The sequence below is a fragment of the Catharus ustulatus genome, chromosome 1 (genome assembly GCF_009819885.2).
Source record: "Catharus ustulatus isolate bCatUst1 chromosome 1, bCatUst1.pri.v2, whole genome shotgun sequence".
In the NCBI taxonomy this organism is placed as follows: Eukaryota; Metazoa; Chordata; class Aves; order Passeriformes; family Turdidae; genus Catharus; species Catharus ustulatus.
This window is the reverse complement of record NC_046221.1, coordinates 107,644,697-107,671,858: the sequence shown is the minus strand read 5'-3', so window position 1 is coordinate 107,671,858 and position 27,162 is coordinate 107,644,697. Positions and strand designations below refer to the sequence as shown.

The window sequence follows — 27,162 nt, the reverse complement described above, 5'->3', positions numbered from 1 at the left end:
GGAGGGCGGGGTTTACTGGCTGAGCTAAGGCTGTGCAGGCTCGGCCCGCTAGGGGCCGCTGACGGGGCCAGGTGGCCCAGCCCGGTGCTGCCGCTTGGGGCCGCCGCCGCTGCCACTGGGCTCGGTCACCCCGGGTCGGCGCTGCCCCGCGGTGGCAGGCAGGGACGGAGCTTCCCCCGCTCCTACGGCAGCGGCAGCGGGCGGGGACGGAGCTTTCCCGCGCCCGTGGCGCCGGCGGCGGGCGTGGACAAAGCACCCCGCCTCCTCCCCGAGCCGCGGCAATGGCGGCGCCCCCCCCCCCCCCCCCCCCCCGTCCTCCCCAAACCGTGGCAATGGCGGCGCGCCCCCCCACCCATCCTCCCCTGGGCTGCGGCAGAGGAGGGAAGAAGAGAGCTCTCCCGCCTCTCTCCCCGCCCCCCGTGCTGCCTGCAGGGAGCCAGGGCAACACAGTAACACTGTAACAATTGCGAAATGCCGGCTTTTACTGGCCGGTGCTTGGCTCGGTACTCTGGCTGGCACATCTGGGGTTGTAAATGTCAGAAAATTATTAACATATTAGCCGCACCCGACTATTAGCCGCACTTCCGGGTTTCCACCAAAATTTTTGTCAAATTGCTGCGGCTTGTATTCGTGAAATTACTGTATTTGAGATAACACAGCTTCTGAGTGATTCTTGTCATTTGACATTAAGGCCAGATTGAGTAGCTGAGATCTACCTATTTTGTCTTCTCCCTTAGGCTGATGCAGAAAAAGAGAGAAAACGAACCTTTGACGCCATAAGTCCAAACTTTAAAAGATTATCTGAAGGAGAGTGGTAGCCCTGCAGCCTGAAAATTTCTTCAGGAGTAGTTTATGATCAAAGAATGGTTTGGATTGGAAGGGACCTTAATGGTCATCTAATTCCAGCCCTGCTGCCTTGGGCAGGGACACGTTCCTCTAGACAACGTTGAACACTTGCAGGGATGTGCAGATCACTAGAAAAAGGGGTGGAGAAGTTGGCACGGAGGAGATTTGGAGAAGCAGAAACTAATGGAGAAGGAGGTGGAGTACTGAAACAACTGTGAGACCAAGGGAGAACATGTGGGAGTGTTGTAGGGGGACTGGTGAGAGGGAATGAGGAACACAGAGATGTAAAGTCAGGAGCAAGGGAAAGAGAAACTGAGGACAATAAAACAGAAAGCTAGACAGAGCAAACCAACAAAAGATCGTAGAAATAATAACATGCAGTGAAAAAAGCCTCTCCCTTGGTTTTAGCCTTCGGTTTCCTTTTAAATTATTTTAAAATCCTGACTTTGTATTAGTACTGTTTCATTTGTGTTTCAAAACACTTTTGGCCAGTGGAGCCTGCAGAATTGTTGTTTGCATTGCTTTAAATTCAACTAAAACACTGTCACGGATGTGACACAGGGAAGCTTTGGTAGGATCTCGTTGGCCAATTGAGATGTCTTCCTCAATCCCTATGCCTGTTGTTCTGCCCTGTCTGGGATCTGTGGGACCTTGGAGTTAGTTCCATGTAGTCCCAAACACTCAGGTTGTGACACTGAAAGTGTTTAGTATCCAGACAGTCCGTCTTGAGGGTGACTCCTCAGTACCTTCTGTGTGGCTTTTCCTGCTTTGGAGGGAAAGATGTAATGCACTCTTCTACCTCTCTGTCCTTTGAGAGATGTCCTTAAGTGTACTGAACTCCATGGTTTAGCATTCCATTTGAAATGCTCCCAGCGTGTTTTCAGTTGAGATTTGCGAAGTCTATACACTTTTGACCATTTCTGGATTCCTGATTTTGAGTGATGATGAGGAAAAAATGGTCAGGTGAATAAAAACTTCTTCTGCAAGTCAGTTGTAAGTTAAATACTGATTTCCTAGTTATTTTTATGCTGGAGAGAAGAAGGTGCCTTAACAGTAAGAGCAATAAAACCTGGTTTTCCTTTAGGGCCTTTCTCTAAAAATTTGAATTTCGTGGCACTAGTGTTACCAGCTTTTAGAAGTTGCTGTGTTTCATTCCCGATGAAATCAACAGGAGGTGAACACATCCAAGAAGTCAGCTGCTTAAGGGCTACAGCCTTGCACTGATAATTTCTCCTGTTCATGAGCCTGTTTGGTGCAGATAGCTTTACATTTAGTAACTTCACAGCAGCACACAGTAAATCCACAGATATAAAAACTCAGTCCTGGGTTTTATTATACTGGGCTTGCTGTTATCTCTTCTGTTTACTTGCATGAGTGATAGAGGGGAAAGCACCAGGTGTGTCTTTATATGATGCTGTTTAAAATAACTGCTGATGTTTGCTGTCTTAGGGAAAACTTTACATCCAGACAACAGGTGGAATGAATATGAAATCACTACTAATTGAGGTTAATTAAACATTACAGTTGGGTGAAACATTTCTTAACACAGATTTAGGTTTAGGCAAACTTATGATTGTCCATTTGCAGTCCTACACATAAATTCAGGAAATGAAAACCTCCAGTTTCAAGGATTCTAGGCCTCTCATGTTGCTGCCTAATGTCCATGTGGATGCATAGTATCTACATGTAATTTGCAGTTAATTGTAAACAAAAAATAGTGGCAAAATTCAGGAACTCTCAACTTGTCCCCTTCCCCTGATACTCCCTGAAGAAGACACTTATTTTATTGTGTCTGGAAGGCTGATGGAGGTAGATTTCCAAAGACTGGCAAATTGTAAAAGCAGCTTGCATAAAGAGGGTGCCATTAGCAGCTTGGCAGCCTTTAGGCTGCTGATCAAGGAGACCAGCTCACACCCTAGGTGGTCACCAGAGGCTACTGATTTTACAGGTTGTTGTATCAGCTAAAAGGAACTGATAAGCAGAGGCAGAGTTTCTGGCAATAAATCCAGGTATAAAATCCTTAGTTCCTGTCCCACCCTTGTGGTGTTTCCTGACCTACTCAAGGCTGATGGTGTCTGGCTGCCTTTGGCAGTAGAGACCAGAGGAAGAGTTATTTGCTTCTGGTTGTTGGTAGGTGACATACCCAGTATCAGGGCTCTGCCAATTTGGAGCAAAGATCTGTGGCCATGAGGCTGGTTCCTGTTTGTTAGAGGAAATATTAGTTTTTTTAGCTGCCCCCTGAAACTGCCTTCTTCCTCTCTTTTGCCTGTTGCTGCTAGGGAGAAGGGATTGGGCTTTCTTGTCTCCAGGGCTGAAGTTCTCAGCTAATGTCTCAACTGGAACTCATGATTTTTGTGGCTTTTTTCTTCCTCCCTGGTATGAAATGCAGTAACAAATTGCAGGTGGGACAGTTACATACTGGGAGGAGTATGTCTGAACGTTAAATTGAATAGGGCTTATTGAGCTTGGATGGACAAATTTGAAGGTAATTGTGCCCTTTTACAATTTTTCCAGGCAATTACTGGACAATTTTTATACAGGTGAAGCAGCAAGCTGAACACAAGAGCCATTTTATCAAATGCTGTGGTTGATGGGTATATTATTGCTTGTGTAAGAGCCACTGTCTTCATTTAATAAAAGAAAATGACTGTTGGTACTTGTCGGCAATTTGCAATGTGAAATTACAGTGTTTGGAATGGGTTATCAATTTCAGACTGGTTGGAAGATTTTGAATATCTTCTGTGTTGGGACAGGAATATAAATTATTTTGTTTTCGTATTTACTAGGTGGCACTAACAAGGCTGTGTTTCTAAATCATGACCCCTAATGATAGAATTTGACAATGAAAAGAGGTAGGGTGTTGGAGTATGAACAGCACCTTGTGTCAAACAAGTTCAAGTCAAAGATTATCTCCTCATCATCCCAGTGTTTTGAAAGTTGCAGCTGTTACAATATATGTGGGGAAGGTTCACTTAGGAAAAGAATTTGGTTTGGAAAGAATTACACATGATTGTTTATCCCATTTTTGCTGGCAAATTGTGCTTGAAAACAACATTTGTCAGGATGCTGTTGCTTAATGTGTTTACTTAACTATGAAAACCTCAGGTTATTTATTCATGTAGTCTGAAAACTAAATTTAGTTTTTCTGATCACTGCATTGCACAATGGTGATGGAGGATATTTAACCAAATTGTTATGCTGGTGTGTGTGCATATGGCCAATAGAGATAAAACCCCTGCAATCAATACTCATTATCACTGAAAATGTGAGGTACAGTCACTTGTATGTTACTTCTCTTACCTAATTTTTCAACTTCAGGGGCAATTATGAGGATTTCTAAGTAGATACTATTCACACTTTCTAAAATCTATCTTTAAATAGGAATTTCTCTGTGGGAGGAGTAGTACATCAAGTGGATTTTTGTGCATGTGTGTTCTGAGATAGAGCAGGTAGGAAAGGGATGGCAGCATGCAGATGTTAAAAAGTCTCCCAAATTAGTCTAGCAAATGAATTCTGTCTATTAGAATTGCCAAAATCCAGGTATTACTGTCAATAAAATTGCATAGGCATTAAAGCAGTACTTGCAGTTTTAATTTATTTTAGCTTTATTTAGCTCCTCCCAGTTGGAGGTTTGACTTGCTGGAGAGATCTCTGAAGTTTGCCTTTAGTTCCTATTTTATTGGTGCGGGGAGTGTGACCCATGGTAAACCACGGCCCATTTCTCATCCTCGCCTGAAAAATCGTGAACATTGGAGAGGTCATACTTAATGTCTGTGGTGGAGCTCAGATGGGAAATCAGCAAGCTGGCAGCAGGGAGATGTCATTAGGGTGAACTAGGGTGGTAGGAGAGCATGCCATGGTTTGAGGTCCCCGAGGGAAGCTGTGGATGCCCCGTCCCTGCAGGCGTTCAGGACCAGGCTGGATGGGACTTTGAGCAATCTGAACTAGTCCCTGTCCACAGCAAAAGGAATGGAACTAGATGGTCTTTAAGGTCCCTTTCATCCCAAACCATTCTGTAATTCTATGATTCTGCAACACACTTTCTTAGCACTAACAAGGCACCTGTCAGGTTGGGTTTAGGAGGATCCTGTGATCCAGTTGTCAGTAAAAGGCAATTAGAGCTATGATTCCTGTTTGGATGATAGTGACTCCATGAATTCCCACAGCTGTAGTCTCCTAAAAACTAATCCAAGAATTTCCCTTCTGCGGCATACAACATTGTCGATACTGTGCAGGTTTGGGTGGGGGTTTTGTGGGTTTTGTGGGGTTTTTCCTTTCTTTGTTCATTAATACAATAGGGGTAGGGGCATTCCTTTGAAGCTGCCTTTGCCACACTCACGCTACCCATTGCCACACAGGGCTCCTCAAGCTGGTAGCAGCAGTGGGAGGTGCCTGTGATTCCAAGGGAAGGTGCTCAGCCACTCTTTCCCTCTCTTCCTCACCTTTCTAGTTCGTGTCTGTTCGTCCTGCTGCCCTCTTCCCCTCCTTACCCGCGCTTCTGGCTCCCAGCTCGCTCTTTCAGCCGCTGTCCCTTTCTCCTTCGCTGGGATGTCGGCGTGGCCAGGTGTGCCCGGCTCCCCATCCCGCAGTCCCAGGAGTCACCAGGTGGTGCTATTGCCCAGGGAAATGCCCTCCCCTGCGCTGCCGCCAGCCCAGCCCTGCCGAAGGGCTTGGCGGTGTCTGCTTTGGGGATGGAGCTTTCTTTGGGGAGCAGCTGGGTCAGGGGGTGCGAGGGGTGCTGTTTCTTGTCTTTAGTCAGTTTTATTGATACAAAATTGTTTCTTGTGACTTCATCAGCCAGTGCCTTGCTTGATAGTGAGGTCCCCCGAAGGCTGGACTGCTATGCGCAGTTTGTGGCCACCCTGTTGTACTCAAAAGCTGCTCCACTATAGTGTGAAGATTAGCAAATCTCACTGAGGATATCCTCAGCTTTGTACTGCTGGGTCCCCCATGCAAACCAATGGGAAGGATTTTTTTTCATTCATTGGCATGTGCTGCTAGTCCGAAGGAGATTTGTGTGTGTGTGTGTGACCCTTCAAAGGTGCTCCTATTCTTTCATCCTCTCATCTTATTAGCCAGCCAAATTGATACCACCTTATTTGCAGCTGGTTTTTATAGAGATCATGCTCCTACTTGAAATTGGTAGAGGCAGTTCAAAACATGGAGTTGAGCATCTTAAATGAATAGCCAATGCCCCCAAAAGCCACAATTTCAGCTGAAGGAATGCAAATAAACACCGAGTTCCTTCTTCTTTTTCACCAGGCTAAGCAATTCTCTCTCCACAACCGCCTATACCACATGCTGTCAAGGGCATAAGAAATTGATTGAGATTCTGCTCTTTGATTTCAATTTAAAATCCCCCATTTCTCTTGGCAGTTCAGCTGCTGTTCTGAATTTGATAACTTGTGTGCAAAGGGTGTAAGGAAAAGACACAGAGAATTAGCTGGAAATTCGATGTGGGGGTGCAGTTTCTAAATAATATTAGCGACAATCAAAGGCTGTTATCTTTGCTGTCCACACTCATGGTAGCATAGCACTGTGGTTAGCTTGCACTTTGTATGGTAAGATGTAGTGATTAAGCATAAATAGTGGGATTGAAATATAGATTTGGGTTTGAGGTTGGTTTTTGGTTGGTTGGTTGGTTGTTTTTTTTTTTACCAGAGTAGGTGAGCTCTAAAAATTGTGGAGGTAGGTTGGCTGGAGTGTTAAGAATAGCTCTGTTGTCCCTTTCCCTCCACAGCCCCTTTTTCATATATAAAGATAGCTTTATATTCCTGTGCCAACTTCATAGACAAAGGAGTTGGCAGGTTGTGGAAGAGCAGCACGAATTGTAAGTCCTGGAAGAGTAAATGTGCAGCAGACACATGGAATACTGTGCTGGGGCAATGAGTATCACTCCAGGCTGGGGCATGAACAGGTCGAGAGCAGCCCTGCTGAGAAGGACCTGAGGATTCTGCTGGATGAGGGGCTGAGCATGAGCTGTCAGTGTGAGCTTGCAGCCCAGAAAGTCAAACACATCCTGGGCTGCATCCAAAGCAGAGTGGCCAGCAGGGCAAGGGAGGGGATTCTGCCCCTCCCCTCTGCTCTTGTGAGACCCCACCCACAGTGCTGCATCCAGCTCTGGGGTCCCAGCACAGGAAGGACATGGACCTGCTGGACAGAATCCAGAGGAGGCCACCAAGATGATTGGAGGGATGGAGCATCTCTTGTACAACAAAAGGCTGAGAGAACTGGAGTTGTTCAGTCAAGATAAGAGAAGGCTTCAGGGTGACCTAATTGCAGCCTTCCAGTAACTGAAGGCAGCCTACAAGAAAGATAGAGAGGGACTTTTTACAGTGTGACAGGACAAGGATGAATGGATTCAAACAAAAAGATAGTAGGTTTGGATTAGGTATTAGGAGGAAGTTTTCTGCTGTGCAAGGTGGTGAGGCACTGAACAGGTTGCCCAGAGTTGTGGATGCCACATCCCTGAAAGTGTTGAAGGCTAGGCTGGATGGAGCACTGAGCAACCTGGTCTATTGAAAGATGTCCCTGTCCATGGTAGGTGGGTTGGAGGTAGATGATCTTTAAGGTCCCTTCTTAAGATTCTGTGATTCTCCATGCCGGCATGAGGAGCTTGTGATTGGAGCCCTAGCAATGATAGCAGAATAACGCAAATTATCTTGGAAACACTCTAGGAAAGATTTTGGTTTGATATATAATATAACATGCATGAATATATCAATGTTTCTGGGAAAGTGAATTTTTTGCTAGCATTAGCTATGATACAGGCATTAGCTGCTCTTCAGTCTCTCTTATCTCTGGCCAGAAACATTGCTTTGGTAGGATGACAAAGTGCTTTTGGACATTAATGCTTGATTTTGTACTTTATAGTTTGGTGTTGCTTGTGATCTTTGGGTATGTCTTTGACAAAAGTAGATAGTTGAAGAGACTGTAATTAATATTGCAGTCTGTGAGTGAGGGAGGGATGGAAATACTCTTTTTTCTCTATAAGAGAGAAAAGGATGTAGCAAAATATTAAAGAAAGTTCATTTGAAACTTGGGTATTAAAGGTTTTTGTTGTCTCTGAAAGATTACTGGGCTGGGATGTGGTGGAGAGCAAGAAGCCTGTGACTGTGAAGAAACCTGCTAACTCCAAGGAAGCCTACAGATCACCAGGACCAGTAGGACTGCATTCTCTGGCTCCAGGAATGGCAGATACTGAAGCAGCTGTGCAGGTCCAAGTTTAATTCCACAGGAGGATGTGTGTGGAAGGAAACCACCTGCTGAGTAATCACACTGATAAGGGTGCCAAAACTGGTAAGGCAGCAGGCATTTGGCTGTGGGGACTGGTTGGGAACAGAAGTGGACAGGGCTGTAGACTCCCTTCAGCTCTGAGGTGAAGCAGATGATCGATCACTCACTGTACATGTTTTGCAAATTGATGTGGACTGAAGGAAAACAAACCAAGAAAAGGGATCAGATGATGTTTTCCATTCATGGATGTATTAGGTTTCTGTGGCAAGGTGTTGGTAGTGGCGGGGGCTGCAGAGGTGGCTTCTGTGTGAAGCTACCAGAAGCTTTCTTGGTGTCCTACCTTGGAGCCAATGCCAGCTGGCTCCTTGGCCACCACTAGCCAAGGCTGAGTCTATCAATGATGGTAGTAGTGACTCTGGGATAACATGGCTAAGAAATGGAAAAAAAACTACTGCACAGGAGCAAATTGCAGCCAGTGGAAGGAGAAAGAGTATATGAGAACAACAATCCTGCAGACACCAGGGTCAGTGGAGGAGAGGGATGAGGTACTCAGGCTCTGGAGCAGAGATTCCTCTGGAGCCTGGGTGTGGACCATGGTGAGGCAGCTGTGCCCCTTCAGCCCCTGGAGGTTCATGGTGGAGCAGAGGTTCTCCTGCAGCTTGTGGAGGGGACCATTTTGGAAAAGGTGGATGCCTGAAGGAAACTGTGACTGCATGGAAAATCTGTGCAGGAGCTGGCTGCTGCCAGGACCTATGGACCCATGAAAAGAGGAGCCCACACTGGAATAACTTTGTTGGCCAAATTTGTGACTTCATGGAGGACCCACACTGGATCTATGCCTGAAGGACTGCACCCCATGGAAGAGACTGTGCTGGAGCAGTTGGTAAAGAACTGCACTCCGTGGGAAGGACTCACGTGTGAGCAGTCTTCCCCCTGAGTTGGAGTGAGGGGCAGAGACAATGCTCTGGTGAGGAGCAGATAGAGAGACTGGGAGTAAAGTTAAGCTCAGGAAGAAGGAAGGATGTGGGGGAGATGTTTTAAGATTTAATTTTTATTTTTCATCATCCTACTTTAATTTGATTGGCAATAAATTAAATTAATTTCCCCATTTCGCGTCTAGTTTGCCCATAGCAGTAGTTGGTGAATGATCTCTCCCTGTCCTTATTTCAACCCACAGGTTTTTTGTTGTATTTTTTCTCTCCTGCCCAGCTGAGGAAGGGAGTGATAGGATGGCTTTGGTGGGTACCTGGTTTCCAGGCAGCATCAGCCCACCACAGGAGGCCAGATACATTAAGCCCTGACTGGTGAATGTTCTTCTGTTTTAAAACAGCCAGTAGAAATATACAGGTGGTATTGAAGATAAATACCAAACAAATAAACTCAGTGCTTGACTATCTCTTAAAGCACTTAAACAGCTCTTTGTTACTGTACTGTCTGAATGCTTTACAACTATCACTGTTTTACAGCCCCATGATGCTGTTCCAAGGTAAAAGTAACTATTTTCACATAACAGCTAGTGAGATGAGAACAACAGAGCCAAGAATTCCTGTGCCAAATGCAGTCCTTGCAGCACTAGGAGGAAGGATTGCATTCTGATATTACAGGACTGACCTGATTGTGGGTAGAACAAGTGCTGCACTTTTACGTGTAGAGGGAATTAATGTAATTCTAATGTGCTCCAGAGGAAAAAGTCTGATTCTGTAGCTAATTTGTGCTCTGCAACAGCAATGTTGGCCTAAACGCAAATAGAAATGATGTGTAGGGTTTTTTACTGTGTGAGAGTTGGCATAGCTCATCCTTAGTGGGAATAATGTACCAAAACTGACTTTAAAAGATACCTTTACTACCATGTATTATGAGTTTAAAGAAGGGAATGCAATAAAGGGAAATACAAATAGGGATGTTAGTGTAAAGTTCACACAGGGGCAGATGACCAGAAGAACTGTGGTGGTTCCTACCAAAGTGAGACACTGCAGAATCCAGCCAGGGTAAACCCACCAGAGAAGTCCAGTGGTGCCATCCTCCCTCTCAAAATAGAGTTACAATGAGATCCATGTGTTTGTGCTGGGATCATGGGCAGCTGGGTTCCAATATTCAGTGTGAGTGTTGTTCATTTGGCAAGTACCCTTCACTCGGGAAAGTACATGATAGCAAAATGACATTTCTGTGAACTGGCTCTGGTCCTAGTTCTTCCCTTTCAAAAATTTACTTTGCAGATGAGTATGTCCCAGATCTCTACAGAAATTCCATGGAGATCACTGGTGGTATAAGGCCACAAAATTTTAGTTTGGAATTTACAGAAATCATTAGTCCTGAATGAGATGTGTATATTTTGACTGCAGAAGTGAGGCTTCAGAGCATCTGTACCTGCATCCCTTTGGTTCAAGCTGAAGCCTCAGGCAGTTTTGTGTTGGTAAGCAGCTGAGAGCCAGTGTGTGAGCCTAAGAGCTGCTCTTGCATTTTCATCTGTGCAGTTCTGCAGTGACAGCTTTGCTCACTTGATACATCTTGCAGATGGAAAAACTGAATAAAGGCGGGAAGCTTTTTGCACTTCGTCTTAAACTCCACTCCGCCGTGCATGGCTTCATTTTCCCTGGGACAAGCCTGACACTTGGCAGATTCAATTCAGTCCCAGGGGTGTCTCTGAACCTCGGTCTCCTGCAAGGTATTTCTCCTTTCAGCAGTACTTTCAGACAACTGAAAGTGATACCCAAACACAGGGAAGGGCGAAGGATGTGTTTGAGGTTAGCAAAAAGTTTATTGGGTAGAGTAATTCTTGGATAAAAATACTGCCCTTGGAATCTGTTGTGCATAACTCTTCCTTGTATGTTCATACAGTTGATAAAAATCCAAAGGCAGTTTTAGATGCTCTTCAAGCTGCCTGTCACAGCCTTCCAGAGCAGCTGTAACTGGATTAGTAAGACATGGAAAGTATTGCAATGCTACCTGCATTTGATCATCTGAGTAATGATTAAAATGTTAAAGGCAGGCATAGAGGGCTAAAGCAGGCTGCAAATTGCAAAGCTTCAATTTATTTTTCAGCTTGTTGCTTTTTTACCTTCACTGGAATTTAAAAGACAGCCGTAATCCTGTACTCAGCCTTACCATGTCACATGCCTTTGGGTTAAGAACTGGCAACCCTGAAAGCATTCAAGATGTAGGTTGGGTATCTCAGTGCTGCATGCCAGACCTTGCCCAAGGAGTGACATTCCTCCTGGACACCAGGCTTGACTAGAGCTGAGCTTACATTTCTGCTAAAGCCCAGCGATACTTTACAGCACAGGCCTTGCAATTTGTTTGATGATAGCTAATGAAATGCAAACCATTTAGCAGCTCTGAGATGCGATTACACTGCTGTGAATTTTCAGATTCCATCAAAGTCCTGCTGAGGGTAATGGGAATGGGCCAGGGTGATTCAACTGTAAATCAAAAACGAAAGCGTGGCCAATTCTGACAGTGGAAAGAAGAGCTGTTTAAATGTGCAAAAGCTGATTTGCCAAGTCAAAACCAGCTGCGCTTTACAGAACTACTGGAATGAATGCTCTCTCTGCATTTGTGGGTTTTTTTCTGTGACTCATTGATTATTTTTCTTGCCCTAAAGTTTAAATTCTCTCTTTCTACCTCAGGTTTGCCTGGGCAGTTGCAAAGGTCTTCAGTGCCTGTTCATGATATATAAAATACCAAATGCAATGATAATAAAGGACAGTTTTCTCCTTTTTGGAAACTTCATACTAATTCAAGTGTTTTCCTCTGTACATCTTTAATGCTTCAACAGTGAAAGCTCTTGTCTGAGCAAGACAAGGACCTCTCCTTCCTCTCTGCACTAGCACTGGCAGGAATCAAATCAGTGTTACAAAAAGTGGAATTTAACTTGGGAAATCTTGAGCATAAACTGACTCCTTCGTTATTTTTCAGTTAGGGATGAATCAGCCAAGAGTGTCCGGTGGTGTGAATATGTAACAGGGACAGGGAGCCAGGAATTGTTTCTTGTCTTAACAATGAGGAGCAGCCAGCTTCCTCTCTGAGCAGATCCTCTTCCAGGAGAGTGGGACAGCTTTTTGACTGCACCCCAGTTCTGTGTTTCATGAAGCCTTCTTTTTTTTTTTTCCCTTTCTTTTTTATTTTTTTTTGTCTGACAAAAGATGGTATTATCTCACTGGAAGGTACACTGAGAGGAATGTTAGAGACAAATTTGGCCACAGGTGTTTCTGTTGAATGCACTTAAATGCACTTCTTCATGTTAACCTGTCTGGAGAAAGCTTCAAAGCAGCTTGCTGGTAGGTGCTGGTACTGCTCTCTGGCTGAAACACCACACTCCATCAGTGTGACCAGTTTTGTAATTCCAGCTCTATGCCTGATGAAAAAGCTTTGCCAGGGGAGACTTCTTGGAGCTTACACTAAATTAACCCTGACTGCATTGGTCTTGCTTTTTTCTCTTGATCAGGGATCCTCAGAGGAAGGGTTCAGCCACCAAATGCTGTGGTGCCTTTGCTCAAGTTAGGGTGGTTGGCAGCTCAGCTTTTGGGGAGCCTGGCACAAATGGGCTCTGAGGAGCAGATGCATTCCTGCTGTGAGGTGGGGGGAAGTCCTGCTGAATTTGACAGAAGCCGCGTGAACTGTGGGATCAGCTTCTGGCTTGTGGGAAAGGATAAAGACTTGTCAGGTCCAAATGTTTCTCTCATTGTTACTGAAATAACGTCTTTGCCTGTGGATTTTTGAGCACTTAGTATTAATACTGTCCAGGTTACTAGGGCTCATTCTTCTTGTGATCTGTAAGACTGACTCATGTTAAACCCTGTCAGATTTAATGAGACCTGTCTGTGGCTGATGTCTCACTGACTCTTAGCTATTGTGAGGAATGTTTTGAAGGGACAGGCATTTTTAATTTTTAGGCGTTTTTTAAAATTCAGATTGTAAATTTGATTGAATCCTGGCTTTGTCCAAGCTGATGAGAAAACTTCCTTCCAACGGAGCTGTGTGTGGGATCCCTATTTATATAGAGGTCAGTTCTCCATTGCTTCTTAATGCAGATTTTTGTGGTGCCTGTCTCCAGGATGTCTCAACCTTCTTTTAAAGCTGAAATGGGAAGTTAGTCATGAGATCTGTGGTGGTTGCAGGCCAGATGTTCTTTTTTTTTTCCTTACTTTGCAAGTGGAAGGACAGAAGGCACTTTTTTCAGTGTGTTCATTCTTAGGGTGCCGTTTCCTCTGGTGAAGTGCTGTCTAGTGTTCTTGTTTTGTTTGTATTTTCAAAATCCTAGAGTCATAAAGGATTTTTATATGGTTTATCTAATTTTACACGTACTTAGGAAGCCCTGTATGTTAACATAGCAGAGAAAGACTCTGCATAGTCGAGACTAAAAAAGCTCTTGCAGCAGTGTGCATGATTATAGGGCTTCTGTTTAGTCATCAGTCATGATACGTGTGGATTTTGTTGTGAATCCAACACTTACTCCATTTCAGATTTAAAAAAAAATTACATTAAGAGATTAGTTTACTCAGCACAATGGGGCTTGACCCTGGATCTGTTAAAAGCTGTTATAATATCAGGGCTACAGACTAACAGCCTAATCAGAGATGTGTTTACAGGGTACCATAGCTCCCTCCAATTTGGAAAAGTGCTTGGAGGACCAGGCCCTATGTTCAAACATATAAATGTGACATCCAGATTTAAATTAAAGAGCTAAATTTTTCTGCATTAGCTTTTTCTGCTGGGATAAATGTGTTTGGAACAACAGACGGAGGAATATACCAAATGCCTATTTGTAATGGGAAAATGGTTTTCTTTTTAAATATATTGCTCCTATTTTTTTCTGCTTTATTTTTTTTAAATCTCCCTTAAGCTGCTGCAAATCAGCCAGAAGAAGTCAGCAGCTCAGTTGTTGTTTGCCTGCAAATGAGTTGCCAGCATCCTGTAATGCTGCTGGCTTGAAATACAGTCTCATCTCCTTTACAGTAATGAGAGCTGAGGAGAGCCAAGTGGGGTGGTTCCCTGGGAGCAGGACTGTGGGTGGGAGCACTGTTTTCTGTGGCATTCTGCTGCTTTTGAAATCCTCACACCTAAATCTTCTGGTAAGGGATTTTGGAAGAACAGAGAATGTGTGTTCTGGGGTTAAAGGGTAAAAATCTGGAATTAGTGATGTTTGGGTTTGTTCCTTCTATTTATCAGAAACATCTGATAAAGTTTCAGATTTTAGAACCCATTTTGCTGACCATGGAGATTGTGAAGTTGTAGCTACTTATTCTGGCAAACTAATAGTGGCTCGCTTGTTGTGAATTACATTACTGCTTCTTTCCTTCCTCCCTACCCCACCCACTTTGCTTATCTTGCTACAATGTGGTTTGTAACTGATATTTTGTAAGTGTGCTGGGAGGCTTATGTAGAAGAAAAGGAATAAAGGGAAACCTGTAGTTAGTTCCTTGAGTGATTCGTGAACACCTTGATTTGCAGTAATTATTTTATATTTGTTCACTTCTTGCTACTTCTTTCCTGGATTGGTATGCTCTTGATAGTGATGAGTCAATAAATGTAGAGCTGAAGCCCTTGGATTTCCTGTGAATGAGGATTTTTCCTGAAGAATTGCAGGATCTGTTGCTTGAAGGGCAACATAACTCCTGTGGGCATTTTCTCAGTTTCTGAAACTTGTCCAATCCACTCTGCTCAGTGCCGCCCTGACCTTTTCCATAAGCCAAGATGTTATACCTGTGTGTTTGATGCTATGTGTACACTAACATCAGTAAAACAAAACAGAAGAACAGATTAGAGAGTGTAATAGCAGAACTTTGAGAATTGGAAAAACAAATCTTCTGTATGTCTGAATGTTACCCAGGCAAGTGGCTTGATAAATCTGCTGTAATCCTTTGAAGAAAAAAGAACAAAACAAGGGAGATCATCCCCATCAGATGTTAGAAAAATAGGTTTTTGTAGAGAAAGACCATATAGTAAAGTACAAAGCAGGTGGTTGCAGGAAGGGTTTATACAACCTTAGCAAGGAGGTTTAATTTTAATGCATTGCTGAGAAGCAAATGCTTTTCTACTTCTTTGAAGCAGCAACTCTGCTTTTCTTGTCTTCTGTGAGAGATGTGAAAGATAGCTCCCTGTTGTCAGTAGAAGTTAAGGTCTCATTAACTGTTTTCAAGTTGCTGTATAATGTTCATATGCCATGATTTGCTTTGCTTTCAGGCAGGTGAATGTCTTGATAGATGGCTGTCAGTACAGTTTTCAGTAAAATGAACTGAACGCTGTCTAAGTAGTTTTAAATCCCATGATGGAATGCTAATCACTGCCTCAAGTAGGAAACTTTTTCTATTTTACTTCCTTCCCCTCTGTGCTCTAATTATACTCTGGTAGATGGTGGTTTGCATCCTCCAGGCAACAAAAGGGAAGCTGGGAGTGCTTGTTTCAACTGAACTCCTCTGGTGCAATAAATTGCCTGGCTCCTGGAAAGCACCAGCCACTGGCTGCAGCACTGTTTGTCCTAGAAACAGGTTCACTTGTGGTCCAAGTCCATTGGTTTCACTCCAGTTACTCGAGGGGGATATTTAGCCCTCTTGGTAGTGCAAGCAATCCAGGAGCAAAGTATAAGAATGCCTTTAAGCTTTCTGGAGGGCCGTTGGTGTGCCTGGTATATGCTTAAGTTTAACTGTACTCATTGTGGGATATGAAAGCTATAGAATACTTTAAAAGGTCCTTTTAACATTATCAGGAAACATTAGTAAGAGCCACGAACTGAAAGATGAAGAGGTTCCAGGAAAATGAGCTAAGCTTTAATCCATGCTTGTGGATGTCATGTCCCTGCCAGAGACCCTGGCTCCCCTTGTAATTGCAGCTGCCATTCTGAGTGACCCGTCAGGGGAGCTGGAGGAAGCAGATGAAACTGAAACATCATCGGGTCACCGGAGACAATGTCTAGTTTCGAACATGGTGGCAGAAACGTTGTCCCCACAAGAGGGAAATGTAATTCCTTGCAACCAGTGGGTGGTAATTCTAGTTTCTCTACACCATTTAAAATCTGGAAAAATAATTAGATCCTCAATTTCAGGGCAGAGGGTTTTTTAATTTTATTTTTTTTAGCGTGTTCTGCCATTCTGGTGTAGTAATTATACAGCAATATCAGCTGGAATTGATAATGAAGGCAAAATTTGGGAATAGTTACAGGATGTGTTACTGCTATTGATCAAAGGCTACAGGGCTGTTTTTAAACACTGCTCTTCTCTTTGATCTTTTTTTCCTATTGATTGAACAGAGTAGATAAACAACTCTCTGTGTAACATGAGCATTTATTATGGCTTTTAAGCTGACTAAGGACAGCTTTGAATTAAATATGAGAGTTTAAATGATGGTTTTCTAATAATGCTGTCTATAAAGACTGGCGTGACAATACAGTTTCATGTAAGCATGGTAAAAGGAAATGTAAATATAGGCATTCTTTTTCTTTCTTACTCAAAAAGAAGATAGCATATTTCAAAGTTGATTATAGGAGAGACAGAAGTGCTATTTTTAGTGTGTAGTTATGTGTGGGCAAAAGCTGCTTTTCTATTATTTTAATATATAGTTATGTATGTCTTGCTGTTAACAAGCTGTATTGTCTTATCTTGGCATTTTTCAAGAATGTTTTGTAAATTAGTCATCTTAAAATGTGGATACAAATGGAGCTAGGAGGTACAATCTGGTAGTTCTGCAATCACTTCAATGAAATTAATAGAAAACTTTCCATTGACTGTTTAATGAGTTAGATTGGGCCCTGGGCTGTCATTGTTAATGTCTTGGAAAGGTCAGTATTGATTTCCTGGCATCCTTTTTGACTCTAAGGAGGCTCTCTGCAATTCTGTGGAAGACACAGCGATAATGTTATTCCTCCTCCTTGATAATTCCCTGTATAATTTAAGTTCTACCTACCATCCAAGGCTTTGGGCAAAAACAGACAGACTGAAAAATGTTGCATTTTAGGGAAGCTGTTTATATCTTAAATGCCTAAATAATATTTCTGCATAATTTCAAGTTTTCTCCTGCCCCTTCAGGTTATTTTATTCCGGTATTGTACTGCTGTTTTTCCCTACTGATTAGCTATGTTAAAAGGAAAAAAAAAAAAGACAGACTATTCCTGCAAATGGAATCAGCCTATTATGTTGCAGTGTAGAGAGTAAGCTGTGTTGCCTTTAAAGTAGTCCACTGCAGACCTCTAACATGGCATGCGCAGGGAGAGCTGCACATTTCTGGGGATCCAGATCTTTGGAATCCTACCTTTTCAAAACCACCCAAAGCCTCTGCAAAGTTTCCACTAAGCGGGCTAGTTTGTGTTGTCATGAAAAGGTTACTTCCACTAAGCCAGTGCTGTCAGAGTGCTGAAATGTTGGTGTTATTAGTCTGTTTTGGAAGCTCACTTGGGCTGGTTGTGCAGCAGGCCTGAATGAAATTGTTTCTCTGGCTCTGCTGTGTAATGCACCATGTGTTGGAAAGCACAGGGTTTGCTTGTACAAGTGAATGGCTATGCTGGATGGACTGCAGTCCTTGCAGCAGGAATATAAAATTCACCCAATAAAATAGAGGGCTTGGAGAGAAGGGAATCCTAGGAAGAGGGCCAGGGAGATTCACTCACAAGGCTGATATTTGAAAAGGATAAGCTATATCCTCACTTTTCTTCTGAAATGTGTAATGTGCCCTGCTTGCCATAGGACAAGAAGATAGAGTCAAATATTAATTCCTGAAAATAAATCAAGTGAGGTATTGACACCTAAGGTCTCCTGGACGTGACTTCATGACTCACTGTCATGCTTTCTTTGATTTTCAGGATACTGGGGTTGGGAAATCGAGCATCGTTTGTCGATTTGTCCAGGACCACTTTGATCATAATATTAGTCCTACTATTGGGTAAGTACCATAATATCACTTTAGTTTTCACTGGTCAGTGAGGTTTCAAATCTGACCCTTCAGTGATTTAAGTCCTAAGGTCCTACAGTCAAAATAGTCTAAAGGGAGAAGCTCTTGACAAGACAAAAACCAAAACCCCACAACCCAAGCGACTGTGATCTGCACAACGATCAGGTCATCCAATTACATCCCAGCATTACTCATAGCTGAGTAATGGCAGCAAGACCCTTAAAGTACCTTTGTTGAGTGTCCTGATAGGCTGGGCTGGAACATGGACAGTGTCTGTTTCCCCAGATGGATGTGCTTTTGTCTAAATTTAGGATGTGTCACAATGTCCTTCCTTAAAATAGGAACAGTGCAATTTTATCTAAGTATAATTAATTTATATCACTTCTTTAAAAACTACTAAGCTTCCATGTATCAGACCATCAGAATCCTAATAGTCCTGTAGTAGATTTTAATTCAGATTTTTTTTTTTCTTTTAATATATTAGGGACAGATCTTGCAAGTCTAGTGTGACCTGGAAAATTTTTCAAGTTATTTTTTGGGAAAGATATCTTATGGGAAAGGAAGCTATTATGGAATGTACAGAAAGGAGTAATCTAGGGGGAAAGGGCTGGTCTGGCATGTGTGTCAGAGGTGTTTTAAGTTGTCTGGGAAGGATTGGTATTGATTGCTGTGTGTTGCTCAGAGCATTGGACAGTACCTTCTGAAGCTCTGCCTTTCAATGCATGGAGGATCTCAGCTGGAAGCTGCACGTAGGAGTTCCAGGACAATTTTGGATTCCTGAATGAGATGAATAGAGAAAAATGGACAGAGAGAAAGGAAGCATGTAATGAATAAAATTACTGGCTGAAGGCCACTTGTTTGCAGTGAAGGAATTGATGGCAACTTGAGTGGTTTTTTTTTTTTTTTACTTCTAAACCGTTAGCAGTCTTTTTCCCCAAGTAGTTGTTGCTAAGTAAATGCCTTCTGCTCAATTTGGAAAACAATTTTCCTCTGTTATCATAATTATGAAAACTAAAAGGATTTTTTTTTTCCATTGGAAGATTAAAATGTGAAGGGTAGCTTCACAGAGGTGATATTATTTGTCTGCGCAGAAAAGGGGTTTTTCCTTCCAAATTATTCAACTATTTAAAATAAACAATCCTTGCAATCAACTGTAGCTACTGTGGATCTATAAAGTTCCCATTTTTGAAGCTTTGTTGCTTATTGGTTTGAGAAGGAGAGTGACAACTAAGAGAACACACCCTGAAAACAACCAAATAAATGCTTCCCATTTTTTTTTCCTTAGTATTTTCATAAGCAATTCAACATTGTTAAATTCAAGCAATTTGCAGATGGCTGTAGAGAACTCTGGTATATCATTCTCAGGAAATGTTTTGTTCAGTCATATGTCATTTGATGTCATTCAGTGCTTTTGTAACGACTGTGCATTGTATCAAATGCATCTTTATGAGCCAGGAAAAATGTTACCACAACAAAAATGGTTCAACAGTATCCAGATAGGATGGGGAAAATAGAAATCTGCCAGAGTTTGGCAGTCTCTCTTACCAGCTTTCAAATGAACTGCTATAATGCAGAAAAAACCTATAAATTTGTAACTTTCTTTGCTAAAAGAAAAGACTTTGAAAATACAGACCTATCTCATTTCCTATGGAAAATAAAAGAAACTACAAAAACTTCTTCATCCCAGTTAGATGGGAAAACAACTTTTTTGCATTTGTTTACCATGTGCATTCCAGCAGGTGGCTTTTCTGTTCCCTGGTGATCCAGTCTCGTATGTTAAAGTGAAAAGTGGCACATGATATTTTCTGTTGCCTCTTTCTCAGGTCTGAATCACCAAGAAGATGGAGCTAACAAGCAGCAGAAGCCACATGTGAAAGGCAGGAGCATTTGTGTTCCAGGACCCATGAACAAATGCCCTCTGAACTTCAGAGGCTCTTCCCTTCTTTTAAAAAAATACATCTGTTGTAGCATATGTCCTATCTGAGAAAAGGACGACTTCTACTTCTGCGGGTATTTTATCAAGGTTTTGGAGTTTTCCCAAAATGCTGTCTAGTCCAGCAGAACTCACTAAGGTCTACAGGTTACATATTCAGAGTGTCAGTTATGTTAAAAATTTCTCTTTTCTCCTTATTTTCAGAGCATCCTTCATGACTAAAACTGTGCCATGTGGGAATGAGCTTCATAAATTTCTAATCTGGGACACAGCTGGTCAGGAACGGGTGAGTATTAGTTTGCAGAATGCTTTTATTATCCTGGTCTCTCTTAATGTGTTGATGTACTTTTTCTAAACCTTTCATCATCAGAAGGCTTTGTAAGTATCAACCTCCTGAATCTTTGCAAGGCTCTGCAATGCAGATGGTCAGCAGGCACCAAGTATGTATGATTCCCTTTCCATGGATGGGGAAGATACAGAGACAGTCTGGCCATGCCACTTACCTAAAAAGAACCCAAACCATGGTGTGAACTGTCAGCCACCTTCCTCAAGACAACTTGAGCAGTGCCCCAGCAACATCCACTTCCCCTCTGCTTCCATCAGGTTTGTGTGTGGCAGCTCTCATTGGCACTGCAGAGGCTTTGACTTGCAGCCCATGGGCTGGGGGTGGTCTGAACTTAGGTGGTGAGTCCGGGGGTTGTCTTGGATTGGGACAGTGAATATGGCCATGCCTTGTGTCTGCTGTTGTTATTTAGGAAATTGCCACTGGCAGCCTGAACCACTTTGGGTTTTTGTCTTGATTTTTTTCAAGTGTGTGAAGCGAATTGCTCAGATCAAGCAGCTTTTCCTTTGACTTTTCAAAAAAAAAAAAAAAAAGCCGTAATGGAGTTTTGGGCATTAGTTCATCTTGACTGTATAAAAGTCTGGTTGATCATTTTTTTCTTTTAATAGCTTCAGTGTCAGTAGTATTCAGTAACTGCTGAATGTAGAACTGTAAGTTTCTCTTAATATATACCCACATTTGTCTTGAGAAATATGAGAGAAATGGAAAAACCTATGCACGCTTCTAGAACATCTTCAAACTTGTGAGATGGCACACTGTCTCATCATAGGAAATTATAGCTGTGTTCACATGAGGTTGGGATAAAATGAGATGCTTATACAGATTGGGATGTCAGTCCTGATACGTCCTACTGTATTCTCCATACCTTGTGTGTGTATTGTGGGCAAAGAAGATTTTTTGCTCTTAATTGTAGGAAATGTTTGTTCTTTTATTTACAATGCACTGTGTGAGGTAAAGTGACTGATGAAATCTGTTGGCTCATAACAATTCAGTAAGTTATTTATCATGGGAAAATGGACTTTGAAAAACATATTTGAAGCCTAATGATTTCCTTTGAATCTTGTTTGTTCCATTTCTGTATGGTCCAGAGCTGATAACTGACTAATTATTGCAAGAGGTAGCAAAAATTCTGTTTTCTTTCCCATGGTTTCCATTTCCTTGCTTATTCTCTCTCTTTTCACTCTACTGCCCTGCTCTCCTTGCTTTTTCTTCTCCTTTTAGCACTTTACACACAAAACTCAGTTGGATTAACACTTATATCAAAATTCAACTATTTCCCTACATAGTCTAAGGACTCTTGAAGCCCTTTAAAAGTAGGTGAATAGTAATATTCATATTTACTGAAACAAATGAGGCCTCATTTGAGGCAGGAAATCTGTGACTGAGCTCTGACTCTTGGACACAAAATCCATCCTTCCCAACTAGTCCCTTGTGTTTCCTCTCAGATTTTTTTGCTCATCATTTTTCAAACATCTGCTTTCCTTGTTTTTTTTTTCTCTGTGTGTGTGTGTGTGAAACTGTGGTGAGCAGTGAGCACCACAAATTTTGTTAGTTTGCTTAGAATTTATTACAGATGAGACATGGTAAAGGTTTTCATTAATTAGTAATCATGAATTAGTCCAGGGACAATCTTTTTGTTCTGTGTTTGCACAGTGTATTCCCAGTCCTTCACTAGGACCAGGAAAGTGTAGTGATATAGTAAACAAAGTTCATTGGTGTTGAGTGCAAGCTACAGAGGCAAACAAGTTTCCGAAGGTGAGATCCATACTGGTGCAGGTCCTTCTCTGTCCTAGAACATTCCTGTTGTACATTACAGCTGAACACGTGATGCATCTCAATATCGCACTTTAATCAGGGATTTTTGATTGCTTTGTTTTGTGTTGCTCCTTCTGATCTGCTATTCAAGAATGAATGTCTCCCCCCACTATTAATTTTTTTCTAGTTATCCTCTGAACAACAATGATGTTCCACTACTAAAGCCTGGCAGTTTTGTCAGTCTGTACTGCTGAGAGCAGTGTTTAGGACTTCCTGCTCTTTCAACATTGCCTTCGTTTGGTGTCGCTCTCCTAAATGCAAGGCCAAGCACAGGCTTGTGCTTATTCTGGAGCTGGGGTGCCCTGTGCTTCCCCAGCTGTGCCAGCTGTGTCTGTGTGCTGATGTGGAGCCTTCACAGCAGAAGAGCCCTGGCTGAGATTTAACTAAAGCTCACTTATGCTATGAAAGTTAAGCTCAAACCTTTACCATGGTAGAGCAGGCAGGTTGGAACAATAGTGGTGGCACTTCTGTGGTCCTTGTTCATGGGTTTGTCCTTTTTAATGAGTTTTCACTTCCGTGTTCATGATTTTCTCTGGGAAGCTGCTAGCTTGGAGTCAGTGCTGCAGAGTGACAACAATGCACCAGAAAATGGAGATTAAAAGCTTTTCTATCATATCCCTGGTGGGGGTGAATGCTGAGTGTGCTTCTTAGGAGGAGACCCTGGAGAGGGGTATGTGGCTTGTGGTGAAAAATTCACATAGTATATGATTGCAAAAGGAGAGACAGCTTCTTAATCCTTTTATCTTGTTTTTTTTTTTTTTCTTTCCCTTTTTCTTGACTAGAAAGAAACAAACTGGCAGCACATTTCACAAAATCCCCCTATCTTCTGTGCCTAAGTACTGGTCTCTGTGGACCTGTTTGCTTTGTGTTGGTGTGCTATCCAACAAATTCGCTTCATTTTTTTCTTCACAGTCACTTTCCCTCTGCACCAGTATTTCCCAAATGTCACTTTTTTCCCTCCTATCTCACGTTTTCCCCATTAGCTTTGAATTGTTGCCACAGACTTGGGGACTTACATGCCTGCAATTATGTTGTTATTAGCAAAGAGTCCCTCCCCTAAGAAGAGTCTCCTCGCAAGTTAGTTAATGATGTTTTTATTAGCATATATTTTGGTTCATGGTGCCCTAAGTAGCTTTTAATTACAATGTTTTGTTTGAATACCTTGGGTGGCTGCCAGCTTTCCATTTTTCCAGCTGAGGAATATTGTAGCAAACAGGGAGTCTGAGGGCCATGTTTGTAGAGAAGGAGAATTTATCTCTGTCCTTTTAAAATTTACTGTGTTGAACTCTGGGCCTTTTAATTTTGTTTAATAGAAGGGGCCTCAATTACTTGAGCCCAGTTTAAAGCTTGATAGAAATTATCCTGAGTTGTGAGCTTTTTCTTTTTTTGTTTTTTAACCTTCTCCATTTCCAGGAAAAGACTGACTGATGACATGTCATCAGCTCTTTATAGCTCCCTCTTTTCTGAGTGGCAGTAGTTGTCCGGGTGGTTCAAGAGGCGGTGTCACAACACCATCTATCAATGACTTGAATTATTTCTGCAGGCAAAACACAGCCTGAATTTTGCTCTGTGGTGTCATAAGTGTGGTCTGCCATAGCTCAGTCAGAGTGGGGGTGGTTCATTGTGTGTGGTATGAGGACCTTTTGCACGTTGCAAATGTTGACAGGTGACTTGGCAGTACGTGAGAGCACAGGTGGCATTACCGCTAACAAACCAGTATGTTATTTTTACTATTTTCAGAGTGAGCATAAAGCACAATAAATCATTTAAGGGATGCATTTGAATGTATTTTTTCTTAAGCTTCAGCAAACTTGCACCACTTGCAGCTTGATGGTGAGTCATGGTTTTGGTGTGGTGCCCTCTGCATCCTTTGCTTAATGACTGTAAACTTCAGAATGGCTAAGCACAGGTCACTTCTGTTGCAAAAGCTTGTTTTCTGCCTATTTAAAATACCTTTAAAAGGTTAACCTAAAAGTGTTGAGATTTTTTCCTTCAGTTGAAGAATTAGCCATTGGAAAAAGTGCTCACTCTTATATATATATAATCTTCAATTTAACTAGCAAAAAATATCTGTAGATCAGAGACAGATAGATCTTTCCTGATTTACTCAGCTTGCTAATCCTGAGAACTGGAATTTCAGCCTTCAATCATGTAAGAAAAACTATTCAAGGTTTTAGAATGCTAAATGGTATCTGAAAGTGGCTTTCATGCGCAACATTTTTCCCATTTGCTCTTTGCCAGCTGAGAATGTCAGGAATTTTGTATCCCTCCCTGTTAGAGAAGCTTGTGTGTCAGGATAATCTGTTTAATGCTTTTGAGTTTTGCCTTTGCCTTTCTCTGCACCACCACAGTTTTCTGTTTGTTGGCAGCCACTGCCTTGAAGGTGGCAGGAGTGGGGCACATAACTGCCCAGGCTTGGGCAAGTGTACTTCAGGTGGTTTTTGGGACAGGACTGAAGGGGTTTTGTGGGAGTGGCCTGGCAGGAAGGGCCAAGGGCAGGACACCCAAATCACATGCAGAGGTGTAGGAGTAGCTTGTTATATGATTAAGATAAGAGTCCAGAAAGTGTGAGTGTGCATAATAGGAAAGGGAAGGAAGTGGCAGAACTATGACGCTGCCCACACATGTCAGCAAGTAGCTGAGCCAGAGGCTGTGGCTGTCCTTGCCATTAGTAGCACCCAGATAAAGTAAGGATCAGTAAGGATCTCTGACCTTGAGAGAAACAAAGTGGTTTGGTCCTGGCCACTCAGATCAACATTGGTTGTCAGAGAGCAGCTTCATAGGAAAGGGAATGAAATTTAGTCAAATGATCACAGCTGTCAGGAAGCAGATCTTGTGCTGCTGTGCACCTGCAGGTGCCTGAGGAGGCACTGTGCAGGAAAATCGTAGCTGAATTCAAAGTGTGTAACACTTGCTGAGCACTGGTGTGATTCTGCTCAGTCTGTGCTTATGGGCAGGATTATAATCCTTTTGCAGTAAGAGCCAGTGATGTTGTTTGCAATCTAGAATAATAAAAGTGACCAAATACAGGAGTTAGGTGGTGGTTGTAGCTGTTGGTTTTGCTTTTGCTTTTTGCCTATTGACTGTGGAGTTGGGAAGAGGCAACCCTGCTGTGGCAGTATGTCAGTCCTGGGATATAGCACCACAGGATGGTGCAAAGAGCTGCTGACATGAATTAATGTTCCCTGGTGTGCCTGGCAGATTGAATGAATCCCAACTGTCTTCAGCAGCATTTGTCAGCCTGTATATAAACAAGCAGGAGTGGTAGTTTTTATTTCTGTGTTGCTTTCTAAATCAGCATTACATTAGACAGGGTTAAGAGACTTCCACTACCACAGCTCAGGTGTGATTTTATGCTGATTTTGATTTTCTGGCTTTCTGTTCCATGTATGATGTGACAATTTTCCTTTTCCCCCATTCTTGACTGTTAGTAAAGAGGAAACGTGGTTACCTGTGTTGGCAGAGGAGGACGAGGGAGAAGGTGTTCTGAGGCTGGTCAGCATTGCACCATGATTCAGGTGACTGACTGTAGGTGTGGAGCACCCTGTGTATCCCCAAGGAGGAGAGTCCTGGAACTCTGCATGAAATAATTTATTCTGGGTTTTGGCATGTCTTTGGTAATATACGTTTTTTATTTATATTTTGAGTGGTCCTTTCAGCCTTGCTACTGGAGTGGAAAATGTACCCCTGCAACCTGAGTATGGCACTGTCTGGATTAGCAGCCTCAGCCTTACCAATACTTTCCAACTTCTCCAAAAGCAAAATGGGACTAATGAGTGATGCAGTTGGTCAAATAGGCAAACAGGCAAACTTTTTTTGGTGGACACTGAATGAGAGGCATGAAACTTCTAAATTCCCACAGTAAGTGACCTGATAATGGTAGTTTACTCATTACACAGAGATGGGAGTGTTCCCAGTGCTTTGAAGGTGGAAAGCAGTTGAGATGAAGTTTGGTAGCGTAAGTACCAAGGTTCTGTGGTTTTTGCTCCTAAGAAAAATATATGCTATAAAGTTGTAGGTGAGTTTTAAATTTTTTTTGAGGGTGGCGGGAAGTAGAAGAGAAAAGCCACCTTTGAATGCATTCACCAATTAAAGAATGATCATGTGAGTATGATGCAGACATGAGAAAAGTGTTAGGAGATGTGCAGTTAAGGCTGTTAGATGTCTATAATGCTGCATAGAAACCTGGTCACCAGCAGTCGGGAAAGATGAACTGAAGCTGGACCAGGCATGAGGAAAGGTGATTAGACCCTGGTTTCTCCCTTTTTACATTATCTTCAGAATGGAAGAGCCTGGTATAGCAAACTGGCTATAAAAGTTAAATCTGCAAGCTTGTCACCCTGTATTAATATTTCAGCTAAAGGCAAGCAGTGATCCCTAAATTTTACTAAGCCAAGGTGCAAGCAAATTACAAGTAATTTAGTAATTAGGAATTCAAAATGTTATTAATTGTCAAAGTAATATGATCCCTGTAGCAGTATAATGAAAAAAGAAAACTAATTATTTTAGGCAGAGCATCGATCAGCTTTTAAAATGGACTAGGAGTGTGATTATTTGTGATGGTGGGAGCTGATGGACATCTCTTTCTAGTCTGTGTTTTCCTGTTAAGCCAAGGGGATGTGAGTGCTGCTGTCTGCAGGAATGGGTGACATCTGCCAGAGTGCTGCTCTCAGCTGCAGGTTATGGAGGGGCTGAGTCTCTGGGAAGTTTGGGCTGCAACCTGAGTGTTCGCATGGCAGAGCCGGGAGTGGCTGCCTGGGCATTTTTAGGTGGCCCTTCTCAAGTAGAGTTGTTCTTATGCCAAATCTCAAACTGCTTCTGTTTCTCCTAATTTTTTGGGGAATTACTGGTTACAGAAATACTGAGCTTATCAAGGTTATAGACATTGTCATCTATAATGCAGACTGTAGTCCTGTAAGATTTTATTTTGTGAGCTGTTTTTTTGTGTGTCACTTGTTTTCGGCATCTGTCCCACATTTGGTCCTTGGCAGGTGAAAAACATGCAGATTAGTATTTTGTCTCCCTTTAATTAATTTCGTGTGACTCTCTTTTTTCCAATTAATTAGGCCAGAAAAATGTTCAAGAGGACTTTGCTTTGGGGCACTGATTT

At 42.4% G+C, this 27,162-nt stretch overlaps 1 protein-coding gene across 1 annotated transcript in view; it reads left to right on the top strand.

Annotated features, from left to right (window-relative positions):
• The window catches only part of RAB31 (RAB31, member RAS oncogene family), a 60,758-nt gene that overhangs the window by 9,573 nt on the left and 24,023 nt on the right, over positions 1–27,162 (top strand). The window contains exons 2-3 of the mRNA XM_033075645.1: positions 17,873–17,952; positions 20,099–20,180. Of these exons, the coding sequence (XP_032931536.1) occupies positions 17,873–17,952; positions 20,099–20,180 (162 nt within the window). The remainder of the gene's footprint in view (positions 1–17,872; positions 17,953–20,098; positions 20,181–27,162) is intronic.